Consider the following 23,025-nt stretch of genomic DNA (forward strand, 5'->3'; position numbering starts at 1 on the left):
ACTATATTTTTCAATGCAATGATTCAACAAAAAATTTATTTAGTTTAAAAATGTAAAAACTTACAGTTTCAATAACAAAATATAAAAATTGAAAACACCTTTTACATTTACGTCACTAATTTCTGCAGGAAAAAAGTTAACCCAGACTGATCTGTTTAGTCGGAAGTTTGAACTGTAACTGGTACTGTAGCGCACTCTACAATTTTTTTGAATCGATATTAAAACTATTAAAATAATTGAGTATGGTTACCTTTTTAAACTTTAAACTACTAAATTAGTTTAAAATATAAAAGTATTAAATTGCCCAATCAAATGTTATTGTTTCCATGAATTTGTTATTTAATGGACAATATTTTGTTATAATATGCTTGAAAATAATGTTTTCAGTTAGAAACGGTTCGCAATCGAGCCATTATGTTATTTATCGTCACTTAACTTATATTCGACAATGAGTCAGGACGAATTATCTAGTTACATCAAATACGAAAATTTTATAAAAATAATTCTTTCTATTCTCGGGTTAAAGACATCAGCTAATGATTCTAATAGTATCATAAATCGCTCTATTCTTCATTTACAAATGTCCATGTCTTTGTTACCAATGATTGGTATTTTTAATTTTTTGAAAACTTATATAAATAATGTGTTTTTCGTAACTAGAGGCTTAAGTATATTAGTGAGTTTTCTGACAATAATTTTAAAAGTAAGTAATTTTTTGTTAATAAAAAAAAAGTTTTTTTTGTTAATTGTGAATATTTTAACGTTTATTTTTATCGAGGGATTTTGTATAATTTTGAATCGTCAAGATGTTAATGAACTCAATGAAATTTTGAGCTCACATTATCATAAATTGATATCAAATCCAAAAATGAAAAAGGCTATTTTGAAACAAGTCACAACTTTTCGACGACTATCCTACACAATGACAATATTTGTCGCTGTTTCATGTTTGTCTTACGTTGTTATTCCACTCATTGCGATGATTAATCAATCAATCAATGGAATAAAACCAATAAAACATATATTGCCATTTCCTGCAATATACAGTTGGAATATTCCGCCAGATAGTTATCGTTTCAAACTTCATTTTCTAAATGAATCGTTAACTGTTTTGAGTGTTATTTGCATAACTGTTGGTGTGGACAATCTTTACACGCATTATGTTTTCCAAATGATTGGATTTTTACGTGTCATTGCGTACCGCATGATAAATTTTAATGAACAAAATAAAGAATCCAGTGAAATAGTTGTACGTGAGTGTATGAGTCAATATGAAACATTAATAAATTGTCGTAATAAACTTCAAAAAATTTATGGTCCAATTATCCTCTGGACAATGGGAACAAACGCTATTATATTATGCGCCGTTATTTTTCAGCTAAGCCAAGTAAAAAATATTGTCATTATTGTTTATAACTTATAAATAAATATAACATTTTAATATTATTTATTATTTACTATTTGGCAGATGAATTCTATATCAATTAGTAGAATTATTTTATTTACTACCTACGCAGGGGCGAAATTTAGTCAAGTATTTATTTATGCATGGGCAAGTTCACTTTTAACTGCTGAGGTACAAAAAACTTTTAATTGCAATATTAATGTTATATTTTGTGGTTGTTACTTTTTTTTTTTTTTTAAATAATTAAAATTTTTACAAAATAAAAAATCACTCTAAATTATACACTGTAAAAAATTTTCGGAGTGAATGCGGATTAAATCCTGAATGAATTCAGTATGGATGACTGTATTTGATTTATTCCGTAAGAGTAAAATTCAGTCCTGAAAAAAGTTTATTTTATGTTAAAACTCCAAATCGGAGTGAATGTGGATTTAAATAAAATTCAGATCACTCTGAAATCACACCTGAAAAGAAACTTCCTATTGACTCCATATGTCCAGACATCATTCAAGTCGGAATGATTGCTTTACGACGTCTATTTGAAAGAGTCCTCAAAAAGTCTTATGATGACTTCTTAAAGTCGTTATTTTTAAGAACTCTTAATTAAGAATTTTTGAAGACTCTATAAATAAGACGTCAGTTTTTTGATCTCTAAATGTATTCTTTTTTTAGCTTCTATATGAAGTCAAAATTAGGAGCTCCTTAAAGATGTCATGGTAAATTCATAATGAAGTCTTATTTATGAAGTCAGAAAAAAGAACTCATTGAAAATTCGTTTTAAAGACGTCTTACTGAGTTCGCTAGGTGGCTCAGACGTCCAAATCATAAATAGGAACTCATTCAGAACTCATCAAGATGTCATTTTGCTATCTGGATGTGGAGTAATTTTTTTTTAAAACCCCGGAATTTCGACTGAATTTGGATTTTATTTAAATCCGTAATCATTTCGAATTCACTCCCGATTTTTTACAGTGTATGGATTTTTTGAGAAAAAAAAAAGATTGCATTTAACATTTTGAGTGTCAGAAATAAATTTTTTTTTTCTTTATCTATAGAGTGATAAATGTCGAGCAGCCATTTATGCTGCTAATTGGGTTGGCAACAAGCGTTTTATGCACTCGATTATTATTATGTTGTCACAAAAACCCTTGATTTTAACAGCATGTAATTTTACAGTTGTTTCGATGGATGTATTTATGTCGGTAAATATATTTTGAAAAATTTATGAAAAAAAAAAACAAAAAAGTAATTTTCTATACTGAATTTCTTTTTTCTTTTTCTTTCAGGTTTTGAATACTACATTGTCTTATTTTTTATTACTTAACACTTTTGCTGAAAAAATTTAATTTTTTAACCATATTCAATAATGTGTAGCTTAGCGATTAGTATTTACTTCAATAGTAAATATTTGAAAATGTTCGCATGTATGTTAACTTTTTAAATAATTCATTTAATAGAAAATCAATTTTGTACAACATAGATTTTTTTATAGTTAAGGGTTGATTTGACGAGATGAAAATCATATAACTTGTGATAAAGTACTACATTAATTTAGGGCAAGGGAAGGCCAAGCAAATTGAAGCGTAAGTTTTTGTAAGAAATTTTCCGTTTGGTTACTTATAACTTCCATTATTGTTTTTGAAACGCCTCTATAGCAAATTTCATGAAATTGGAACGTACCTCATTTTACCCAACAATGAACAAGAATTTTCCTTGTGACTTGAAAAGTTATCTTATTTGTTTTATAACCAATGGAAAAGCTACAAAATGTATTTACTCTTCAAGATCTCTATTTTGCTTGGCCCTCTTTTATATATTAATAATCACCAATCATACTAATGAAACAACAATTCATCATGCACATAAATATTATTTTTTTTTTTTTTCAATATATCATTCATTCATAAATATTTCAAAATATATTATTCAAATTAGTTAACATGAAAAAGTATTAATAGTTTATTTTTTAAAAACTCACATTAAACTCATTTAAAAACATAATCCAAGAAAGTTCTTATCATTATATAATTACTCATTATAGAAAAATTTTTGATACTCTTTAAAAAAATAAATAACGCACTTTATACTTTTCTTTTTAATTGATAAGAAAAATCGGTACCGTTTCATTTAATAAGAATAAATTAAACAACATTCATTGAACATTACGTCTCAACGATTTGTTCAGGTTGACGTTTGAAATATGACTGACACTCTAGCGCACTCTATAAAATTTTTCAATCAATAGTGAAACTATTAAAATAAATATCGTATTTTCTTCAAACTTTAATTGTCTTAAATTGATCAACAGCGCAACAAAAATATAATTGACCACTTAAAAATATATTCATGCATGTCGTTAGGTTCTCAGAATTTAATATTCAGAGTAATTTTTATCAAAATCTTTTTAAAATTGCCCTATTATCTTATTTATCATCATTAAATTAATACTCAAAAATGAGTCAAGACAAATTATCTGAATATATCGCATACGAAAACGTGATAAAAGTTCTGCTAAATCTAATCGGACTATGGCCGCCTCAAAAGTCAACTCTACTCAGTCGATCAATAATTTATTTACAAATGTCAACATGTTTATTGCCTTTTATCGGTGTATTTAATTTTTTTAAAACCCATTTTTTGAATGTGTCACTTGCCACTAAAAGTTTCAGTCTGTTAGCAAGTTTTTTAACTGTTATCGTAAAAGTAAGTTAAGTGTTTTTCAATAAATATTATTCATAAAAATTTTCATAGTCATTTTTATTAAGGGAATGTGTGTTGTATTAAACCGCAATGATGTTAAAGATCTACATGAAATACTGGATTCACGTTACAACAAAATTATACGGAATCCAAAAATGACAAATATCATGTTGAAACAAATCACAACATTTAGATGGCTATCTTATGTTGCAATATTTTTCGTTGTTGTTGCTTGCATGTCTTACATAATAATACCCATAATATTCATTATTTCCCAATTGATACGTGGATCTGAACATATTAAATATCCATTACCATTTCCTTCGATCTATAACTGGAATATTCCGCCAAATGGTTTTCGTTATCGATTGCATTTTTTGACTGAATCTATGACGATTTTAAGTATTATTTGTATTACTATTGGTGTTGATAATCTTTATTCACTCCATGTTTTTCAAATGATTGGATTTTTACGTGAAATATCATACCGTTTAACGCATGCAGATGACAATCGGGATAAAGAAGACTCAAGTGACTTAATAGTACGTGAATGCGTTTATCAATACGAAACATTAATTAAATGTTGTAGAAAGCTCCAAAGAATTTATGGTCCAATTATACTCTGGACAATGGGAACTAATGCTGTAATATTATGCGCAGTTACTTTTCAACTTAGTCAAGTAAAATGTTTTTTATATTATTATTTAAATATTGATAGATTGTGTACTCCATTATTCATTATTTGGTAGATGAGCTCAATATCTGTAGGGAGGATAATTTTATTTACAGCGTATGCAGGTGTTAAATTGGTTCAAGTATTCATCTACGCATGGGCGGGATCACGTTTAACTGCTGAAGTAATACGATAAATTTTAATTATTGGTTGGTATTCAACTCCAATTTATTTTTTTTTTTATCGTTAACAGAGTGAAGATTGCAGAGCAGCTATTTACGCTGCTAATTGGGTCGGAAAAAAACGTTATATGCGTTCAATTATTATTATGCTGTCGCAAAAACCACTAATCTTGACGGCTTGTAACTATTCAATAGTTTCAGTTGAAATGTTTGGATCGGTAAGCTGACTAATTTTTTATTATATTAATAAGTTATTAATTTTAGAATTTATTCGATTTTTAGGTTTTGAATACTACAGCATCATATTTTTTATTGTTAAACACTTTTGAGCAAGAGTCATAAATTATATGAGTATCACATTATTTTGGTATTGAAAAAAAAAGTTATTTTATGTTTTAATAAACTATTATTTTCAATTTTATTTTATCATTGCCCTATCAAAAAAATCCATGTGTAATTGCATGGGAACCTATAGGAATCGATATAGAAAAATATCGATTTATATTAAAATCCATAGGAATTAATAGGGGAGTGTATAGATTCATATAAGAATCCATGCAGAAAACCATCTGATCTGAATCCCCATAGATGAAATCCATATAGAAAACTGTGCATGGAAAAAAAAACTGTTGCTGCAGCAAGAATAGATCTTGTAGCATAAGTTTGTTGCTGCAACAGGAAAGTTCTGTAGCAGTTACAGAATCTGCCTTGTTACAGCCAAAGAATCAGTCTTGTTGCAGCTATAGATTTATTCCTGCGGCTGCAACAGAGCAATGATCTTGTGAATATTTCAGAGCTTTTCTGTTGTAGCAATAGAACTAACTCTGTAGCTACTACATGGCCATGTCCTGTTGCAGCGACAGTTCTTTTTTTCCATGTGAATACCTACATTCCCATATAAGAACTTAAGACATCAAGAACTTGGATACATGGATTTCTTTGTAGAAAATTCATATAGGAATCTGAGTTTCTATGTCTGTCGTCTATTGATACGTATATCTGAATAGAAGAACAGATTAATATTCCTACAGGAAACCATATGAGAATCCATCCGAAAACGCCATGTGAGAACCCACATAGGAATCTAGGCTGGATTCCCATATGGATTTTTTTGATAAGGTGGTTTAGCCCCTAAAGCATGAAAATCTTCAAGACTTTTTGGGCAAGTTATCAGATAGTAGGGACACAACTAACAAAATTCGAAACCGTCGTTGTTTAGTGTTATGGTATGGTATTATTAGCTAGTTAATGTCGCTCTCTTTCGCTTTGCTTTACAAACACTAGTAGCTTTATTTATCACCCCATTCTTTGCAATTTCCTGTACCCACTGCGCATTGGAATGGTTGTATTCATATCGCAGTATATCTTTCTTATTTGTGGAAAAAATGTACTAATTTCAAACTCTCAGTATATTTTGAGAATTGAAGATTGACATTTACTCAAAATTTCAATCTATCGATTTTGATTAAAATGATTATTTTATTTTCGACTGAAATTTGATTCATATGATTTTTCTTTGTTTAAATAATTAAGTCTCGTATAATTTGAATTGGCACACAAATTTTTTGTACTATGCCAACTTTTTACACATTGCACACAAACTTATAATTATTTTCATTAATGAAAATTACCTTTACTAGAAATACTTTTTCATTGAATTTATTTTTAACTCTTTATTAATTTTTGATACACATTTAATATTGTAAGTATTTAATATGAAAGTTCGAAAGTTCAAAATTTAATTTTATTCACAAAAATTTTTTGTAGATATAGGTCGACTGTGTCAGCAAATGAACGACCGTATGTTTAAATATTTGAATATAGAATCATGCAAAAAATTAGAATTAAATTTATTAATGTTATTAGAGTTAAAATTTAAAAAGTTCTTAATCAAACATGTTTAATTGCTGCAGCAATGAAGTATTTTTTTAAAGTAATTGTGATTTAAATTTAAGTGATGGTAGAAATTAAATAAAGTTTATTTACTGATAGTGTTCATTCACTGGATTAATCACCGATTTGACGTAAAAGATTAATGTACACGACCATTTAAACGTCAACTCATGATAGTTGATTTTGTAATATCTACAGAAAAAAAAAGTTTTAATTCTAATTAATTCGTCTAGTACTCGAAAGTATATTCGAAGATATTATTTCACTCTTCACATATTTATTTACAAATAACAGTGAACTAAAGACAAGCTCAATACAATGACAATAAAATGAGTTTTCTCAAAGTTCTATACTGCATGGTAGTTGAACTAAGACTGAAGCTTTGCGATAGCTGCATTCGTAAATTTTTCTAATCGATAAAAAACCCATTATCGCATGTATCATATCAATTACCAACAATCATCTGTCAAAGCCTTTTATACAAATTGACTGTACAATTAATTTTAAAAACGCAAATCGTTTATTTCGTCTCGTTATTTTCAACAATTTATCTCTCACCACAATATTTTTTACATCAATTTTGTTAAATGTCAGTCTTATTATTTAACTACCAACTACTCAGTATTTTATTTTCAAAACCATGCATTCGGAAACAACAGAGAGACATTTAGAGTATAAAAAGTTCAAAAATATTTTGAAATATTTACTGGCAATCGTCGGTCTGTGGTCATCAAAAAAATCAAATTTTTTATTCCGTTCGTTACTGTGTTTACATATATCATTTTTTTTAATTCCAATTATCGGAGCGTTCAATTTTTTAAAAACACACATTTCCAATGTCAATCTCGCTACAAAAAGCTTAAGTATACTAGTCGGGTTTTCAACAATTATAATGAAAGTGCGTTATTATTAAATAAAAAAAAACTTTTAACATTTTTTATCGATGCTTAATATAAAAGAATCAATTTTTATTTTTTTTGTTGCAAGGCAGTTTGCATCCAAGTTAAGCGTAAGGACGTAAATGAATTGCATGAAACCCTTGATTCATATTATGATGATTTAATAAGGAAACCAAAATTATCAAATATCGTTTCTGAAGGAATAACAACTTTTCGACGATTGCCGATATTGATAACGGGATTTGTGACACTTACGTGCATTTCCTACGCAATAGTTCCAATTTTGTCAATAATAAACCAATGGAGACATGACATCCACCCAATTAAATATAATCTTATTTTTCCAACTGCATATCCTTGGTACCCTTCACCCCATACATTTATTTACAATTTTCACTTCGTCAATGAATACTTAACAACATTTAGCATTATTTTCATAACTGGTAGTTTCGATAGTCTTTTTATTTATCACATTTTTCAAATAATTGGCATTCTCCGTGAAATCGCACATGATATATCGCTTATTGATCAAGACACGAATTCAGAAATAATTGTACGACAATGTGTTATCAAGTACGAAATATTGTTGGAGTGTCGCCATAAAATGGAAAAAATTTATGGACCAATAATACTATGGACTATGAAGACAAATGCGATTATACTTTGCGCAGTTATCTTCCAACTTTCTCATGTGAGTCAAAGAAAAGTTATTGTATAAGCATATATGAATACTTATCATCACTTTTGAAATTATTATTATTTTTTTTAATAAATTACAACTAGCCAATTTCAAAACTCAACAAGTAATTGCTGATTTCCACTTCGTTTCAAATTCATTTTTTTTTAAAAAAATTAATATACATGTATTTCTAAGTCAACAAGAAATTTATTAATAAAAAAAAGATTGGATGATGTGTAAAAAACATTACACTCTAAAACCCAGTGTGTAATCGAAACTAACACATATGCCAAATAACATTGAAACGCTATAAGCAATCTATAGAAGTTTATCACTCCGTGAAATGTGTTTTAAGTGACTACAAAAAACTATAGCTTATGGCCTCAAACATGGAACACATTTTATGTGTGTTAAAATAATATACTTGTAACACTCTCGGTATTAGAGTGTACTATTGTAAAAATCCTCGAAACAAAGATCTAAAAACTTTTTTTCTTACTAGACTTTGTAATTGGGTAGCTGGCTATTTTTTACTGTAGTATGTCTTGAAAATTTAAAAAGACAAAAGATTCTATATTAAATATAAATTCAAAAAAGTGATTAATTATGATAAATTAATGGTGATAATTTTCTTCCAAGGTTTAAAAAAAACTATATTTTTTTTAGTATAACTTATTTTTTTTTTTTTAAATTTTGAAAGATTTCAAAAAATGAATTACGAAACCTAAAAATTTTTTTTATTTTGTCAACTTTTTGAGTAACTACTGTATCTATTCATAAGAGGGGTTTGCACTTTTTTCTGTTTATACTCAAGTCCACGAACAGTACTTCCGATAAAAAAAACTCAGCCGAAAATATCTGATAACCCCTGATAAGTATAATACAATGAATTTTGTTACATGAATAGGCAAAGACTATACCTATTATGGTAGCAATGATATGTGCAGGGCATGCAGGATTAAAACTAACACAAGTTTATCTTTACGCTTGGTCAGGAACACGGTTAACTACTGAGGTAACATAATTAATTGTAAAATTTAATTATTGGTGATAGTTTATTTTGAATATTTTTGTTTTAATAGAGTGATAAATTAAGAGACGCAATATATAATGCTAATTGGATTGGAAACAAGCAGTTAATAAATTCGTTAATTATTATGCTTATTCAAAAACCACTCGTTATGAGAGCCTACCACTTCACGACTGTGTCAATTGATATGTTTTCAGCGGTAAGTGAACAGTAATTATATAAACAATTAACAATCTCCACTACTATAAATTGATCAATTTTTTAGGTTATTAATACAACAATATCTTACTATTTATTATTAAAAACATTTGAACCGAATGTTTAAATATTTGAGGCTAATTTTTAAATTCTGAAAGACAACAGAAAATTTTTAAAACTAATATAAGCTTACGTTGATACATTAAGTATATATTTTTATAGAATTTAATGATGAAACTTGCAAATAAAATCATGTTCAGTTATTAAAAGGTCAACTTTTCATGTATGACAAGAACCCTTATTACAAAAAACGATTTAAAACGATTAGAAAAAAAAGTTTTTAATATTTTTTAATGCTTTTGAATACTTTGAATACTTTTGAATCGACCTTCTTATGGGAATTTATCATTGCAAATCTTTTCAAATCGTTTCTCTTAATCAGGGAAATAATATCACTTACGTCTGTTAAATACCAAACACTATACATTAAAAATCGTAGCAACGATAAAGTAGTGAGCATGTGATTGATGCTTGATATCAAATACTTAGTTCAAGAAGTGTTGAGAAATTCAAAAAATTTTTTGTGGTATCAAACAAAACTTATAAAACAACTGAAGCAACTTTGTATCTAAACGATCTGTCCAAGTTGAAAGTTGTGCTAAGACTGACGTCCCCACTACAATGTATAAAAATGAAAATCGATATAATAACTGTTGTTGCAATTATCAACAGTCATATTCCTTAAATGGGCAATTAAGCTTGGAAGTGCCTTTCTACCCTTTTCTCTACACCCGTTTGCTACCATCTAACAATATATTCTGCAACAATTTAGAGTTTTTTTATTTTCAAAATGTCATTTTAAATTGGTTTATTAAACTATACTTTGACGTTTATTTCTTTTTTTTTACTGTCCAGAAATATGGTCGCCGATAAACAGTTAGAGTTCGTTAAATTTAAAAACAGTATCAAACGGTTACTTTTTATTGTTGGTCTTTGGACAAAAGATGACTCAAATTTAATACATCGTTCGTTACTTCATATATATCTCTCTTTTTTCTTAATTCCGATTGTCGGTGTGTTTAATTTTTTTATCACCAATATCGCTAATATAAGTCTTGCAACCAGAAGCTTAAGTACACTACTAGGTTTTTCTACAGTTATGTTAAAAGTTTGTTACTAATTATTTTGATTAAAAAAAAAAAAGTTAACCCTTTGTGGTTGCCGTAGCTCAACTTTTAATTTTAAGTGAAAATTTCTTTGAATCAATTATTGGTTACTATGAAGTATCTTTTAAAAATTGGATGTGATAATCAATAAACGTTACTTTTTTCAAAGTTATAATCCGTAGTGTCAAATATTAAGTGTCAAAATAATTATATTTTTGTAAAAACTGATTGAAAAATTTATTTTATTATTTTTTCAATAAAGGTGAAGAACGTGAAATTATCAAAGGATGTAACCACAAAGAGTTAATAAAATTTTTGAATTTGCACAAAAAATATTAAAAAATAATTTCTCTTTGTTATTAGGCAGCATGTTTTATAATAAATCGTAAAGATGTGGACGATTTACATACGGTTCTGGATCCATGTTTTGATAAATTATTACAATCACCCGAAATGTCAAATTTAGTGTTAAATAAAGTAACAACTTTTCGACGCTGGCCCATATTCATCACGACATTTGTCACGATTGTTTGCATTTCGTATGCAATCGATCCAATCATCTTCATAATAAATCAATGTCGCCATCGAATATGGCCTATTGAATACAATCTTATCTTTCTAACAATCTATCCTTTGAAAGCGCAACGCAATAGTTTATTGTACAATTTTTATTTTATTGATGAGTATTTATTAACAGCGAGCATGATTTTTATTACTTCTAGTCTAGATAGCCTTTATACATATTACATTTTTCAATTAATTGGTATGTTACGAGAAATATCATACCATATATTAACATTAGATAAAAATAATAGTGAATTAACAATACGTCAGTGCGTTGATAAGTATGAAATATTATTGAAATGCTGCAAAAAAGTTCAAAAAATTTATGGACCAATAATCCTGTGGACTATGAATGTTAATGCGATTGTACTTTGCGCTGTCATTTTTCAACTTTCTCATGTAAGTTATTACTATTTTAATAATCTATCATTTATGAACACATTAATCAGTATTTTTAGTGTTCAATATTCTATATTTTGCTAAAAAGTTGTAAATATCACAAAAGAATAATTTTACTAAATGTTATACTTTCAGTATACTAAAATTAAAATATACCATTTTTTTAGAATTACTTTATTTGGCAAACATGCTTTAGTTTAAATTCACTTATGAATTTAAAAACTACAGATAATTCAATAGCTATTGTAATCATGAATTTTAATAACTCAGTTTGCTCAATTTTTTCTTTGTCACAAAATACATGCATAAATTATTGATATGAAAAATAGCGAGATAAGTAGCTAGTTATTAGATAATATTTAAAATTTATATTATTGCCAATTTAATTTTTTTTCATAAATTTTAAATTTTACGTAGTAAATAAAATATTGATGGGATGAAATGAAAAGTTCAGAGATTTGCAGCCAAATAGTAATGGTTAATATATTGGAAATTTTTAAATGGAGTTACTATTTTAAGTTAAAATGATTGAATCATGATTGCGTCAAACATTTCATCCATATATCTCGATATTATAATATGTTATAAATAATTTGATAGGCAAAAACGATACCTATTATATCAATGATATTATGCTCCGCACACGCTTGTTTGAAACTAATACAAGTTTACATATTTGCTTGGGCGGGATCGCAACTTACTATCGAGGTAAATATATTTATAAAATATAATTTATGTTTAATAAAAATAATAATTGATGTAGAGTAGAGGTTCCGTTTTTGGTCAGGTTTGGAAACTTTGAAAACTAAAATAAAATAATTTGCAAAATCTGCAATGATAATTAATTTTTTAAATCTGTACTAAGATACTTTTATCATACTGTTACAATATACATCTTATTTTATACTTTTTCATTAATTAAAATGAAGTATTAAATGTCTAAAAATGGTGTAGTGGCCATAAATGGTACTTGTACCCTATATGTATCTTGTAAGAAAAGAAGAGATATAATACATAAAATGAGCTCTCTTAAACTTGAGTAGAAGAATTTACTACGAATCAGTGAATAGTCACTATTTCTCAAGCTATGAGTATGCCATCCATTCAACAAATGGTATACTTACAGCTGGTTCTCAGAGAGTATTCACTTATTCATTTTTAGAGAGAATTTTGTTCCACGGACCGTAGACTAGTGCTACCAGCACAACATAGTTTATCTATATTTTTGAAAAATACATGCAATTAGTTTTTGAATCTTCGAAAATTAATCCATTAAATACTTATATAATACAGCAAAAATATAAAATTTTTTTCAAAATATCATTCAGATCATAAGTTTTAAATTGAAATAGTATCCGTAGCTTAAATACACTAAATGTATGCAAATTTAATAAATAACCGGCTATGAATTTGAGGTATATATTATACATTAAAATTTTTATATTCTAAATATTTGTTTAGAGTGAAAAGTTCAGAGAGTGTATTTATGCCGCAAATTGGGTTGGAAATAATCGAATGAAGTCTTCAATAATTATAATGCTTGCCCAGAAACCACTAATTTTAACGGCATGTAATTTATTACATGTGACAATTGATATGTTTGTAAAAGTGAGTTCTAAAATAATTCTTAGAGAACTTATTAAAATAATAGAACAATTATAAATATGTAAATAGCTTTACGATAAATATATTCAAGAACTTATTTATATTTTTTAGGTTATAAATACGACGGTGTCCTGTTATTTATTATTAAAAACGTTTGAACAAAAAGTTTGAATAATTTTGAACAGATATATTCTTATTTCAGGAAGTACTGTATAAAATGTAATAAAATTTTGATTTATTATCAATAAAATCAATAATAGCTCAATTACTATTGTTGTAAGTATGTTGTAAGGAGTGAAATGTATACATTTAATTTTTGAATTTTCAGTAATAACACTTTCATAGAAAAATATATTTTCATAGTATTTTAACGTCATTACTTACAAATAAATCAATAAAATTGGGTTTAATTTTTGAAAGATCAATTTTTCATGCAAGATGATAGTACTGTTATTAATTACCTAACACTATGCATTAAAAATCGTAGCAACGATAAAATAGTGAGCATGTGATTGATATTTGATACCAAATATTTAGTTCAAGCGTTAAGAAATTCAAAACATTTTTTGTGATATCAAACAAAACTTATAAACCAACTGAAGCAACTTTGTATTTTAACGATCTGTTCAAGTTGAAAGTTGTGCTAAGACTGACGTCCCCACTACAATGTATAAACATAAAAATCGATATAATAACTGTTGTTGCAATTATCAACAGTCATATTCCTTAAATGGGCAATTAAGCTTGGAAGTCCCTTTCTACCCTTTTCTCTATACCCGTTTGCTACAATCTATCAATATATTCTGCAACAATTTAGTATTTTTTTATTTTAAAAATGTCATTTCAAATTGGCTTATTAAACTATACTTTGTCGTTTCTTTCTTTCCATTTTTCATTGCCCTGAAATATGGTTACAGAAAAACAGATAGAATATGTGAAATTTCAAAGTATTATTAAACGATTGCTTTTTATTGTCGGCCTATGGACGAAAGAGGATTCAAGTTTATTATTCCGCTCATTATTTCACATCTATCTGTCGTTCTTTATAGTTCCAATTATCGGCGTAGTAAATTTTTTAATAACCAATATTACTAATATAAATCTTGCCACCAAAAGCTTGAGTACTTTGTTGGGTTTCTCTACAGTCATTATAAAAGTGTGTTATCAATATATCACAGATTGAAAAAAATTTGATAATTATGTGAAATAAAAAGTTTAAATTAATTTTTTTTTTGTCACAAGGGAATATGCTTTATCATAAATCGTAAAGATGTAGATGCTTTACATACGATTCTTGATCCATATTTTGATGAATTATTGAAAACACCCGAAGTTTCAACTCTAGTTTTAAATAAAATATCAACTTTTCGACGTTTACCAACATTCATTACAACTTTCATCACAATTGTTTGCATTTCTTATGCAATTGTTCCAATTATTTCAATAATAAATCAGTGCCGACAGAGAATATGGCCTATTAGTTATAATCTTATTTATCTGACTATTTATCCTTGGGAAATTTCACCAAATAGTTTAATGTACAATTTTCATTTCTTTGATGAATATTTATTAACCATTAGCATTGTTCTTATAACCTCTAGTGTCGACAGTCTTTATACATATTATATTTTTCAAATAATCGGTATGTTACGAGAAATATCATATCGTATTTCAATATTCGATGAAAAAGATAGTGAATCAATAATACGCCAATGCGTTGATAAATATGATATACTAACGCAATGCTGCGGCAAAATTGAAAAAGTTTATGGGCCAATAATACTATGGACTATGAATGTTAATGCTATTGTACTTTGTGCAGTTATTTTTCAACTTTCTCATGTGAGTTACAGCAAATTACTTTTAAATAATTTAGTTAATAAATATATGAAGAGCTGTAAAAAAAAAAAAAAAAAACATTTTTTTTATATTTTAAATTGAGTTTAAAATAATTCGACTAATAATATGAAAAATTTTCCAAAAGCTAATCAATTATTTGTAAAATGAACTATTTAATATTTTAATATTAGAGATTTGCTTAAAATTACCGCTCTCGATATTCAATAGGTGAGATTATAATTTTTTAACTAAATATTAATTCACGGGCGTGAATAATTCAAGTGCCGGTACCCTCATCTCTAATTGATCGGAATTTTATTAATAGTTTTGATGTCATTGTTCATAGTTATAAAAAAAATGACAACCATTTGCGGTTTTCTATATTAAACATTATTAATTATATATATTGCTAATTTGAAATAGTACACGAAGAAAAAAAAACAGTAACCATTGCTGCGCAGAACAGTAATCCAGTCAATGAGCGTGTTTGAGCGAAAAATTAAATATAGTAAAAGCATATTTTACCGTAGTTATATTTATTCCATTAGCTGAATCACTTTCCTGCGCAGTAATGGTTACTGTTCTCTTTTCTCCGTGTATAAAGAGATCTATGTAGATCAAAGTCAATTTGATTTAATCAAAATTTGGATCCATTTAAATTGTTTTAATAATTCTTAAATATGAAGTTATGTTTTTAGGCAAATATTTTAGTTACTTTTTATCTTTATCCACGCATAGTATACTTTGTGAAGAATTGGGAGTGAATTCGGAGTGGTTTCAGATTTTATTTAAATTTCGATTCATTCCGTCACTCGAAGTTCCGCAGTTTTAGAAAAAAATCACCTCGAAAACGCATTCATTCCGGTTTGTTGTTTTAAAATAAAAATACACTCCGCTTTGGAGTAAATTTCACTGCAAACCGGAGTTTCAATATTAAAATAAATTCTCCTGCGGAGTGAATTTTATTCCATGAGAATTAAATAAATCCGCAGTCATCAACTCCGCATTTACTTCGAATTCACTCCGGATTTAATCCGCATTCACTCCACAAATTTTTTATAGTGTAGTATATCGCGTTACTAATTTCAAGAGGAAGTATATTTTTATTTGTCCTTCTGGTTTTAAAGAGCTTCTTTAAACTAAGAAGAATTACAATTTTTTATTTATTATCAATTGTTATCGCAACTTCTTTAAAAGTTCAAAACTGAGAAAATAATTTTGAAAGCTAAAAAGACGCATAATTTAATTCAAACCCTTTTTTGGCTTTCAAATTGTCTTAGAAAACGATTGGCAATAACAGAAAAATATGTGCCCTATTGGCTTTCGGAAGCTCTCTAAGGCCAAAAGGACTATAACATTATGCCCTTTTGGAATTAGTAACACGATATATTTTAATAATTGTCAATTTTGAATTAACAGGCAAAATCGATTCCATTTATCTCAATGGTTCTCTGTATAGCCCACGCTTGTTTAAAATTAACCCAAGTTTTCATATTTGCCTGGGCGGGATCACTTCTTACTACTGAAGTAATTTTATTATTATTTAATAAAATACAATATTGATAATGATAATAATTTGGACATCAAATTCCTTTATTTAGAGTGAAAAATTTAGGGATACTATATATGCTTCAAGATGGCTTGGCAATAACAGATTAAAGTCATCAATAATTATAATGCTTTCCCAAAAGCCACTTATTTTGACAGCTTGTAATTTATTATATGTTACAATTGATATGTTTGTAAAAGTAAGTCATTTGATAAAAATTGAAATTTTACTCAATAAACTGATAAACATTAAATCATTTTTTTTGTTTTAGGTTATAAATACAACAATATCATATTATTTATTGTTGAAAACGTTTGAACAGGGAGCTTGAACATAGGCACATCGTTATTTCCACTAGCAGTCATGAATATTCAATTACAAACCATCAAAAATGTCGTATAAAATAAAATAAAAATTTAGTTCATCATTTATGAAATCGATAATTTTTTTTCTTAAATTAATTAATATTTAAATTTAAATAGGAGCAACCTGAGCATGATAAAGTTGCTAATTAAGAAAGAAATATATTTTTTTTATGTGGGATACGATAATTTTTTGTTCTTTACATATACTTAAAGAAATTAAGACAAATTTTTAGTTTTCATAAAAATTTGTGTCATTTTTTTTTTTTTTTTGTAATTTTCAAAGAGGAATAATTTGAAATGTATGGAAAATTTTCGTTCTCATCTTTTGAACAAGTATGACAACTCAAAACTAGATATAAAGGATTGATATAATTCACCATAAAATTTCAGAGTAGTTTTTGAATACAAATAGTGTTATCTCAAGAAGTTAATACGCCATTTTTTCCTCCTCTTAACCATAATTTATTATTTGAAATAGTATCAAAATCTTGTATAAAAAGATGTACACTGTAAATAATTTTGGTGTAAAAATGCCCCCCACAGCTTTACACGGCCGTGTAGTGTGAAATAACAGTGTAAAAAGTCCTCAGTGTAAATTATTCATCTGTAATTTTAACACGGTGTAATTTACTTTTTTTACACCATTTCGAGTCGTTATAATTTTGATTAATGGTCAGCAAATGAGCATTGAACAGTTTTAAGTACTTAATCAATAACAATCTTAATTTTATTTAGATATTAAATAGTATTTCGAACATTTCAATATTTTTATGATTATTTTTCTTAACGCACTTTGGTGTAATTTTTACACCGTCGTATACACTAGACCGAATCCTAAAATTTTTTACAGTGTATGTTATATATCATTATACCCATTATTAATTGTATCTTTTACCAATTTAACTTACACTAACTGTCAATTTTTCTCTAACTCAACTAATTTTGCAAATAGTTTCGTCCTATAGAAATAAATCACTTTATGCTTCCATTTAACCATAAGCTATTTGGTTAGTAAAATATCACAACATGAAATAAAATATTTCAACAGTAACATGACAAAACTTTGACAAACTTCGCCAATTATAAATATATACATATGTTTGGTACGAAAGACTTTTTTATGAAACGATCTTCACAAGTTGAAAGTTGAACTACGACTGAGTCCCCACCACCAAGAATGAATTTTTTTTAATCAATATAAAAACTATTACCATGCAACAATTATTCCAATTATCATCAATCAACTCTTTTGCTTCATATCGAGTATTAAACTAACCCTTATAAATGATAGTCAATACTTTATATTATTCGTAATTTAGGTATTATTTCATCTTCTTATAAAATTGCTTTTTTCTTTTGATTTTTAAATGTAAATCCGAATTGGTCTATTAGCTATTCTACCAATCGTCGTTAGAGATGATTGGAAAGAAAGAGTTAGAATATGTGAAATTTAGAAACTTTATCAGGCGGTTACTTTCGCTCATAGGTGCTTGGTCAACAGAAAAGTCGAATATATTTGTACGATCATTGTTATATGTACATCTTTCTTCTTATGTTATACCAGTAATCGGAGTTTTGAATTTTGTTAATATTAATATATTAAATATTAGAATTGTAGCAAAAGGCTTAAGTATATTCATGGGGTTGTCAACGAATATTATGAAAGTGTGATATATATTTAAATAAATTAAAAATATTATTTTACTCTGTAAACATGAATTAGTGAAAATAAGTGAATATTCACTAATTCCAAGTGCAAACCGAACCACTAATTTCAAAAAGTAGTTCGATAGGCACTCAGAATTAGTGAATATTCACTTATTTATGTTTGGAGAGTATTTATATTATTAATAAAAATTAAATATCAATTTCTGTTATTTATTACACTAGGCAGCTTGTATAGCTGTTAATCGTAAGGATGTTAATGAATTACGGACAATTCTTGATTCATATTTCGACACGCTAATAAAAAAACCAGAATTATTGAACATTGTTTTAAATGGAGTATCGAGTTTTCGTCATTTAACCATAATTGGAACAGTGTTGACGACAATTATTTGCACTTGTTATGCGTTGTTTCCAGTTATTTCTGTGGTTAATCAATTTAAACAATACTCAGAGCCTATAAAATATAATCATGTTTTCCCAATAATATACCCATGGAATGATTCATTTAATAGTGTGGTATATTATCTACATATACTTAATGAAAATTTAACAAGTTTTAGTCTTATTGTGATTACTTCAGGTGTTGACAGTCTATTTATTTATTACATTTTCCATCTAATTGGTATGGTTCGTGAAATATCATATCTTATATCATCTCTCAAAAATCAAGATAACATTGAAGCGACTATAAAACAGTGTATTTTAAAATATGAATTATTGTTAAAGTGTCGGGATAAAATTGAAATTATTTTCGGACCAATTATTCTGTGGAGCATGAAAACGAATTCTTTTACGTTATGTGCTAGTATTTTTCAACTATCAAATGTAAGAATTTGAAAGATCATTTGATTGGAGACATTACATTTTATTTTTTCATATCATCTGTATTCAAATAATGAGTTTAAGTGCCTGTTTGGTAGGTTAAAATAAGTCAATTTCAGATTGATGTTTTCGACGGGCTTAAAGCCATTGGTTTCTTTCCTAAGGCAGAAAATTTCTAATTTCAACCTACTGAATCAGTTTTTGACTTAATTTCAGCTCAGTAAAAATTGTATTTGTTTGCTATAAATTTAAAAATGATCAAAGGTGATACCACCAAGTTAATAGTTTGCGCATGCGTCATAGATCTGAAATTGATTCATTTTAAAGTGCTCTTGGCATTTAAATTTTAAGTTTCAATAAGAGCTGTTGGGGGAAATGTAGAGTGCGGATTAGAATAAAACACGATTTCAGACTAGGTGTGATGGAAGCTTTCGCCTTCGGCTCGGGGAGACGACATCACTCTCGTCTGGAATCGTCTCTATTCTTGTTTTATCCCTAGCCATATAATATACTATTGAAGTTTTTTTAATTATGTTCAGTCACCTAAAATGATCTAATTACAATTAATGAATTTCTGAAAATAAATTTATAAAAAAAAAAAATGTATAAATAATTTTTAATATATTTAACAGGCTAAGTCAACACCTTTGGTATTGATAATATTATGTATAGCCCTAACAAGTCTAAAAATATTTCAAGCTTTCATTTTAGGATGGACGGGATCACGTCTCACTATTGAGGTAATTAAACGCTTCTTTAAATTAGAAAATATTTTATGTATCTCAAAAAATTAAATTTATTGAACAAAACGACAGGATGAATCACGATTTTAGACTACAGGTGATGTCAGCTTTTACCTACGGCTCAAGCAGCCAACTTCACCCTGGTCTAAAATCGTTTTGTTTCATCACTTGTCACACAATATACTATTCACTTAATTATGAATAAATGAAAAATTTCGTCTATTTTAATAGAGTGAAAAACTACGTGACACTATATATGCAGCTGATTGGTTGGGAAATAAACAAGTTATGAATTCAATAATTATTATGCTCTCTCAAAAACCACTGATTATAAAAGCTTGTCGATTTGCTACTGTTTCAATTGAAATGTTTTCAGCAGTAAGTAATTTCAAACTAAATTTAATTGAATAATATTTCTTATTGATCAATAAATTATTTTTCAGATTATAAATACAACGATATCATATTACTTGTTATTAAAAAACTTCGAAATAGACTCTTAAATACTCGATCAATTTTATACGTCGGAAATTAAGTGATAATAATTTAAATTCATAATCATATTCTTTTATAAATGTTTCTCCAGGTTTCATTATTATATAAGCAATTATAATTTTTGACAATTAATTGTTAAATATATATAATAGTATAAGCTCTCAATGATTAAGAGAAATTCAATTTTCATTCTGCACAGTAGATTACTAATTGAACTCACAGATTATTGATCATCAAATAATTAGTGTTACTAAAAATATATAATATTTTATAAAATATAGTATCATATTATTTTCAGATCTATCAATTTATTGGAGGTATACATAGTCGGTGTATTTTTAAAAGATATAATAAAATCAATCACTATATAAAAATATCCGTAGCTAAAATTGCCATTGATTCATTAAAAATGAAAAATTTTCAAAAGTCATTATTTTTATAACAGTAGCAAGATAATAAATTTTAGTAATTATCAAAAATATTACACGGCACTTACTCAATTGTAATTCAAGTACATTTTATTTTAATTAATTAAATTCTCACTTTATACTTATTAATTTAACAAAAATAAATTTATCAGTATGAAGGAAAAAGTAAAAAAATTGAAAAATAAAGCTAATTAATGAATAAAAAGCAAACTGTAAAAAGTATATGAATTGTGACAGCAGACATTCGTTAAATATAGTGCTGGTCATTACAGACAATAACTTGAACAGAACGGACACGTATAAGAAATGAAAGCACTTTATAATAAGCTGATCTGTTCAAGTAAAGAGTTAAGCTGATACTGACGTCCCCACTACTGTTTAAAATTATCGAATCAATATTATGCCAACTACGGCAACTATTATGTCAATTAACGATAATCATCAATTTATGCTCAAGCTACTCAGTACATAATTAACTTCTATAATAAAATTAGTTCTTACTTTTCCATATTCTTTATACTCGATATAGTCTTTGGCGTAATATCAAAACCATAATTTTATTTAATGCCAGTTTTATTAAGTCTTTGAACCCTTCTTGCTATCTACTTCGAAAATAATACGCGAATATGATTGTCGAGAATCAGTTAGGGTATGTAAGATTCCAAACTCTTATAAGGCGTTTACTTTTCATTATTGGGTTTTGGAATACAAAAAATTCGAGTAAATTATTCCGATCATTACTACTTGTACACCTTTCTTTCTTTATACTGCCACTTATTGGTGTCGTTAATTTCTTCAAAACTCATATTTCAAATATCTTTCTTGCTACCAAAGGTTTAAGTGTTCTTGTGGGATATTCAACAGTTATTATGAAAGTATGGTATCATTTTTTATACAATTTGTATGTGCATGATAGTTATACATAAGTGTAATCTCACCCATTTTTTACTGTAAGACATAAAAATCAATTTTTTTCAACTTGTTTTCACCGGATTTATGAAAAAAAAAATATTGTGATCATTAAATCTTGGAAATACTTCCGTCAGTTTACACACAGTAAAAGGAGATTCGTCAAAATCAACACATATCTTGTGTAAAACGAACGTTTTACACTTATTTATATGTTGTGAGTTTCGAAAAAGATATACGCGTATATGTTAAAAGTGAGAAATTTTCCAAGAATTCTTTTATGATGGTTGAGATTATTGTTAAAATATTTTGTGTGTTAATTTGACAGTTACATATAAAAAGTGTTATTTTCATATAAAATAACATTTTTGTGTGCTAAAAAATAAATCAATTGCGACAGTTCAAACAAGACAAAAACTGTGTGTTTAATTGACACACAAAAGTTTTAAAAATTCAACACCTAGAATTTTAACACACACTTTTTTTTACACTTCAACGATTCTTTTTTTTACTGTGTAACGATTAAAAATGTGGCTTTTCATTCCTTTTAAAACATTGTTATAAAAAAAACAATTTTTCAAGATACTTAGAATATTTGTTTCTGAGTTTAAATACATTTATTTTCTATAAATAGTCTAATTATAGAACACCTAAAAAATTTATTATAATAATTTAATTTTTGAAAAATAATATTTTTTTTATAAATTTAGAATTTTTTTTTTTTTTTTCAAATTAATAATTCCGGAATTTTTTTTTTTTTTTGAAAAAAATTAGAAAGCCCGTATTTAGGCATAATTACGATATATATTTTATA

At 27.1% G+C, this 23,025-nt stretch overlaps 5 protein-coding genes across 5 annotated transcripts; all 5 read left to right on the forward strand.

The window, feature by feature from the left end:
* The first annotated feature begins 922 nt into the window (after positions 1-922).
* LOC128667455 (odorant receptor 47a-like) lies at positions 923-2,622 on the forward strand. Its single transcript, XM_053737421.1, has 2 exons — positions 923-1,387; positions 2,461-2,622. Exons 1-2 carry the CDS (start codon positions 923-925, stop codon positions 2,620-2,622), a joined length of 627 nt encoding a protein of 208 aa, XP_053593396.1.
* Positions 2,623-4,173: 1,551 nt separating this feature from the next.
* Positions 4,174-5,302, forward strand: LOC106693731 (odorant receptor 47a-like). The gene is made up of 4 exons (XM_014442695.2): positions 4,174-4,785; positions 4,855-4,962; positions 5,032-5,178; positions 5,243-5,302. Exons 1-4 carry the CDS (start codon positions 4,174-4,176, stop codon positions 5,300-5,302), a joined length of 927 nt encoding a protein of 308 aa, XP_014298181.2.
* Positions 5,303-7,745: 2,443 nt separating this feature from the next.
* LOC103571549 (odorant receptor 67a-like) lies at positions 7,746-9,768 on the forward strand (the record flags this gene model as incomplete). Its single annotated transcript, XM_053737422.1, has 5 exons — positions 7,746-7,751; positions 7,841-8,443; positions 9,339-9,446; positions 9,514-9,660; positions 9,727-9,768. Coding segments are annotated over exons 1-5 (906 nt in total), but the record flags the coding sequence as incomplete, so codon positions are not given.
* Positions 9,769-11,590: 1,822 nt separating this feature from the next.
* Positions 11,591-14,123, forward strand: LOC128667456 (uncharacterized). The gene is made up of 4 exons (XM_053737423.1): positions 11,591-11,788; positions 13,250-13,396; positions 13,505-13,545; positions 14,111-14,123. The coding sequence occupies exons 1-4, from the start codon at positions 11,591-11,593 to the stop codon at positions 14,121-14,123; spliced, it is 399 nt and encodes a 132-aa protein (XP_053593398.1).
* A 177-nt stretch (positions 14,124-14,300) lies between these two features.
* On the forward strand, positions 14,301-17,112 carry LOC128667457 (uncharacterized). The gene is made up of 5 exons (XM_053737424.1): positions 14,301-14,327; positions 14,636-15,235; positions 16,652-16,759; positions 16,834-16,980; positions 17,053-17,112. The coding sequence occupies exons 1-5, from the start codon at positions 14,301-14,303 to the stop codon at positions 17,110-17,112; spliced, it is 942 nt and encodes a 313-aa protein (XP_053593399.1).
* The last annotated feature ends 5,913 nt before the right edge of the window (positions 17,113-23,025 follow it).

This window comes from Microplitis demolitor, chromosome 3, assembly GCF_026212275.2.
Source record: "Microplitis demolitor isolate Queensland-Clemson2020A chromosome 3, iyMicDemo2.1a, whole genome shotgun sequence".
NCBI classification, from domain to species: domain Eukaryota; kingdom Metazoa; phylum Arthropoda; class Insecta; order Hymenoptera; family Braconidae; genus Microplitis; species Microplitis demolitor.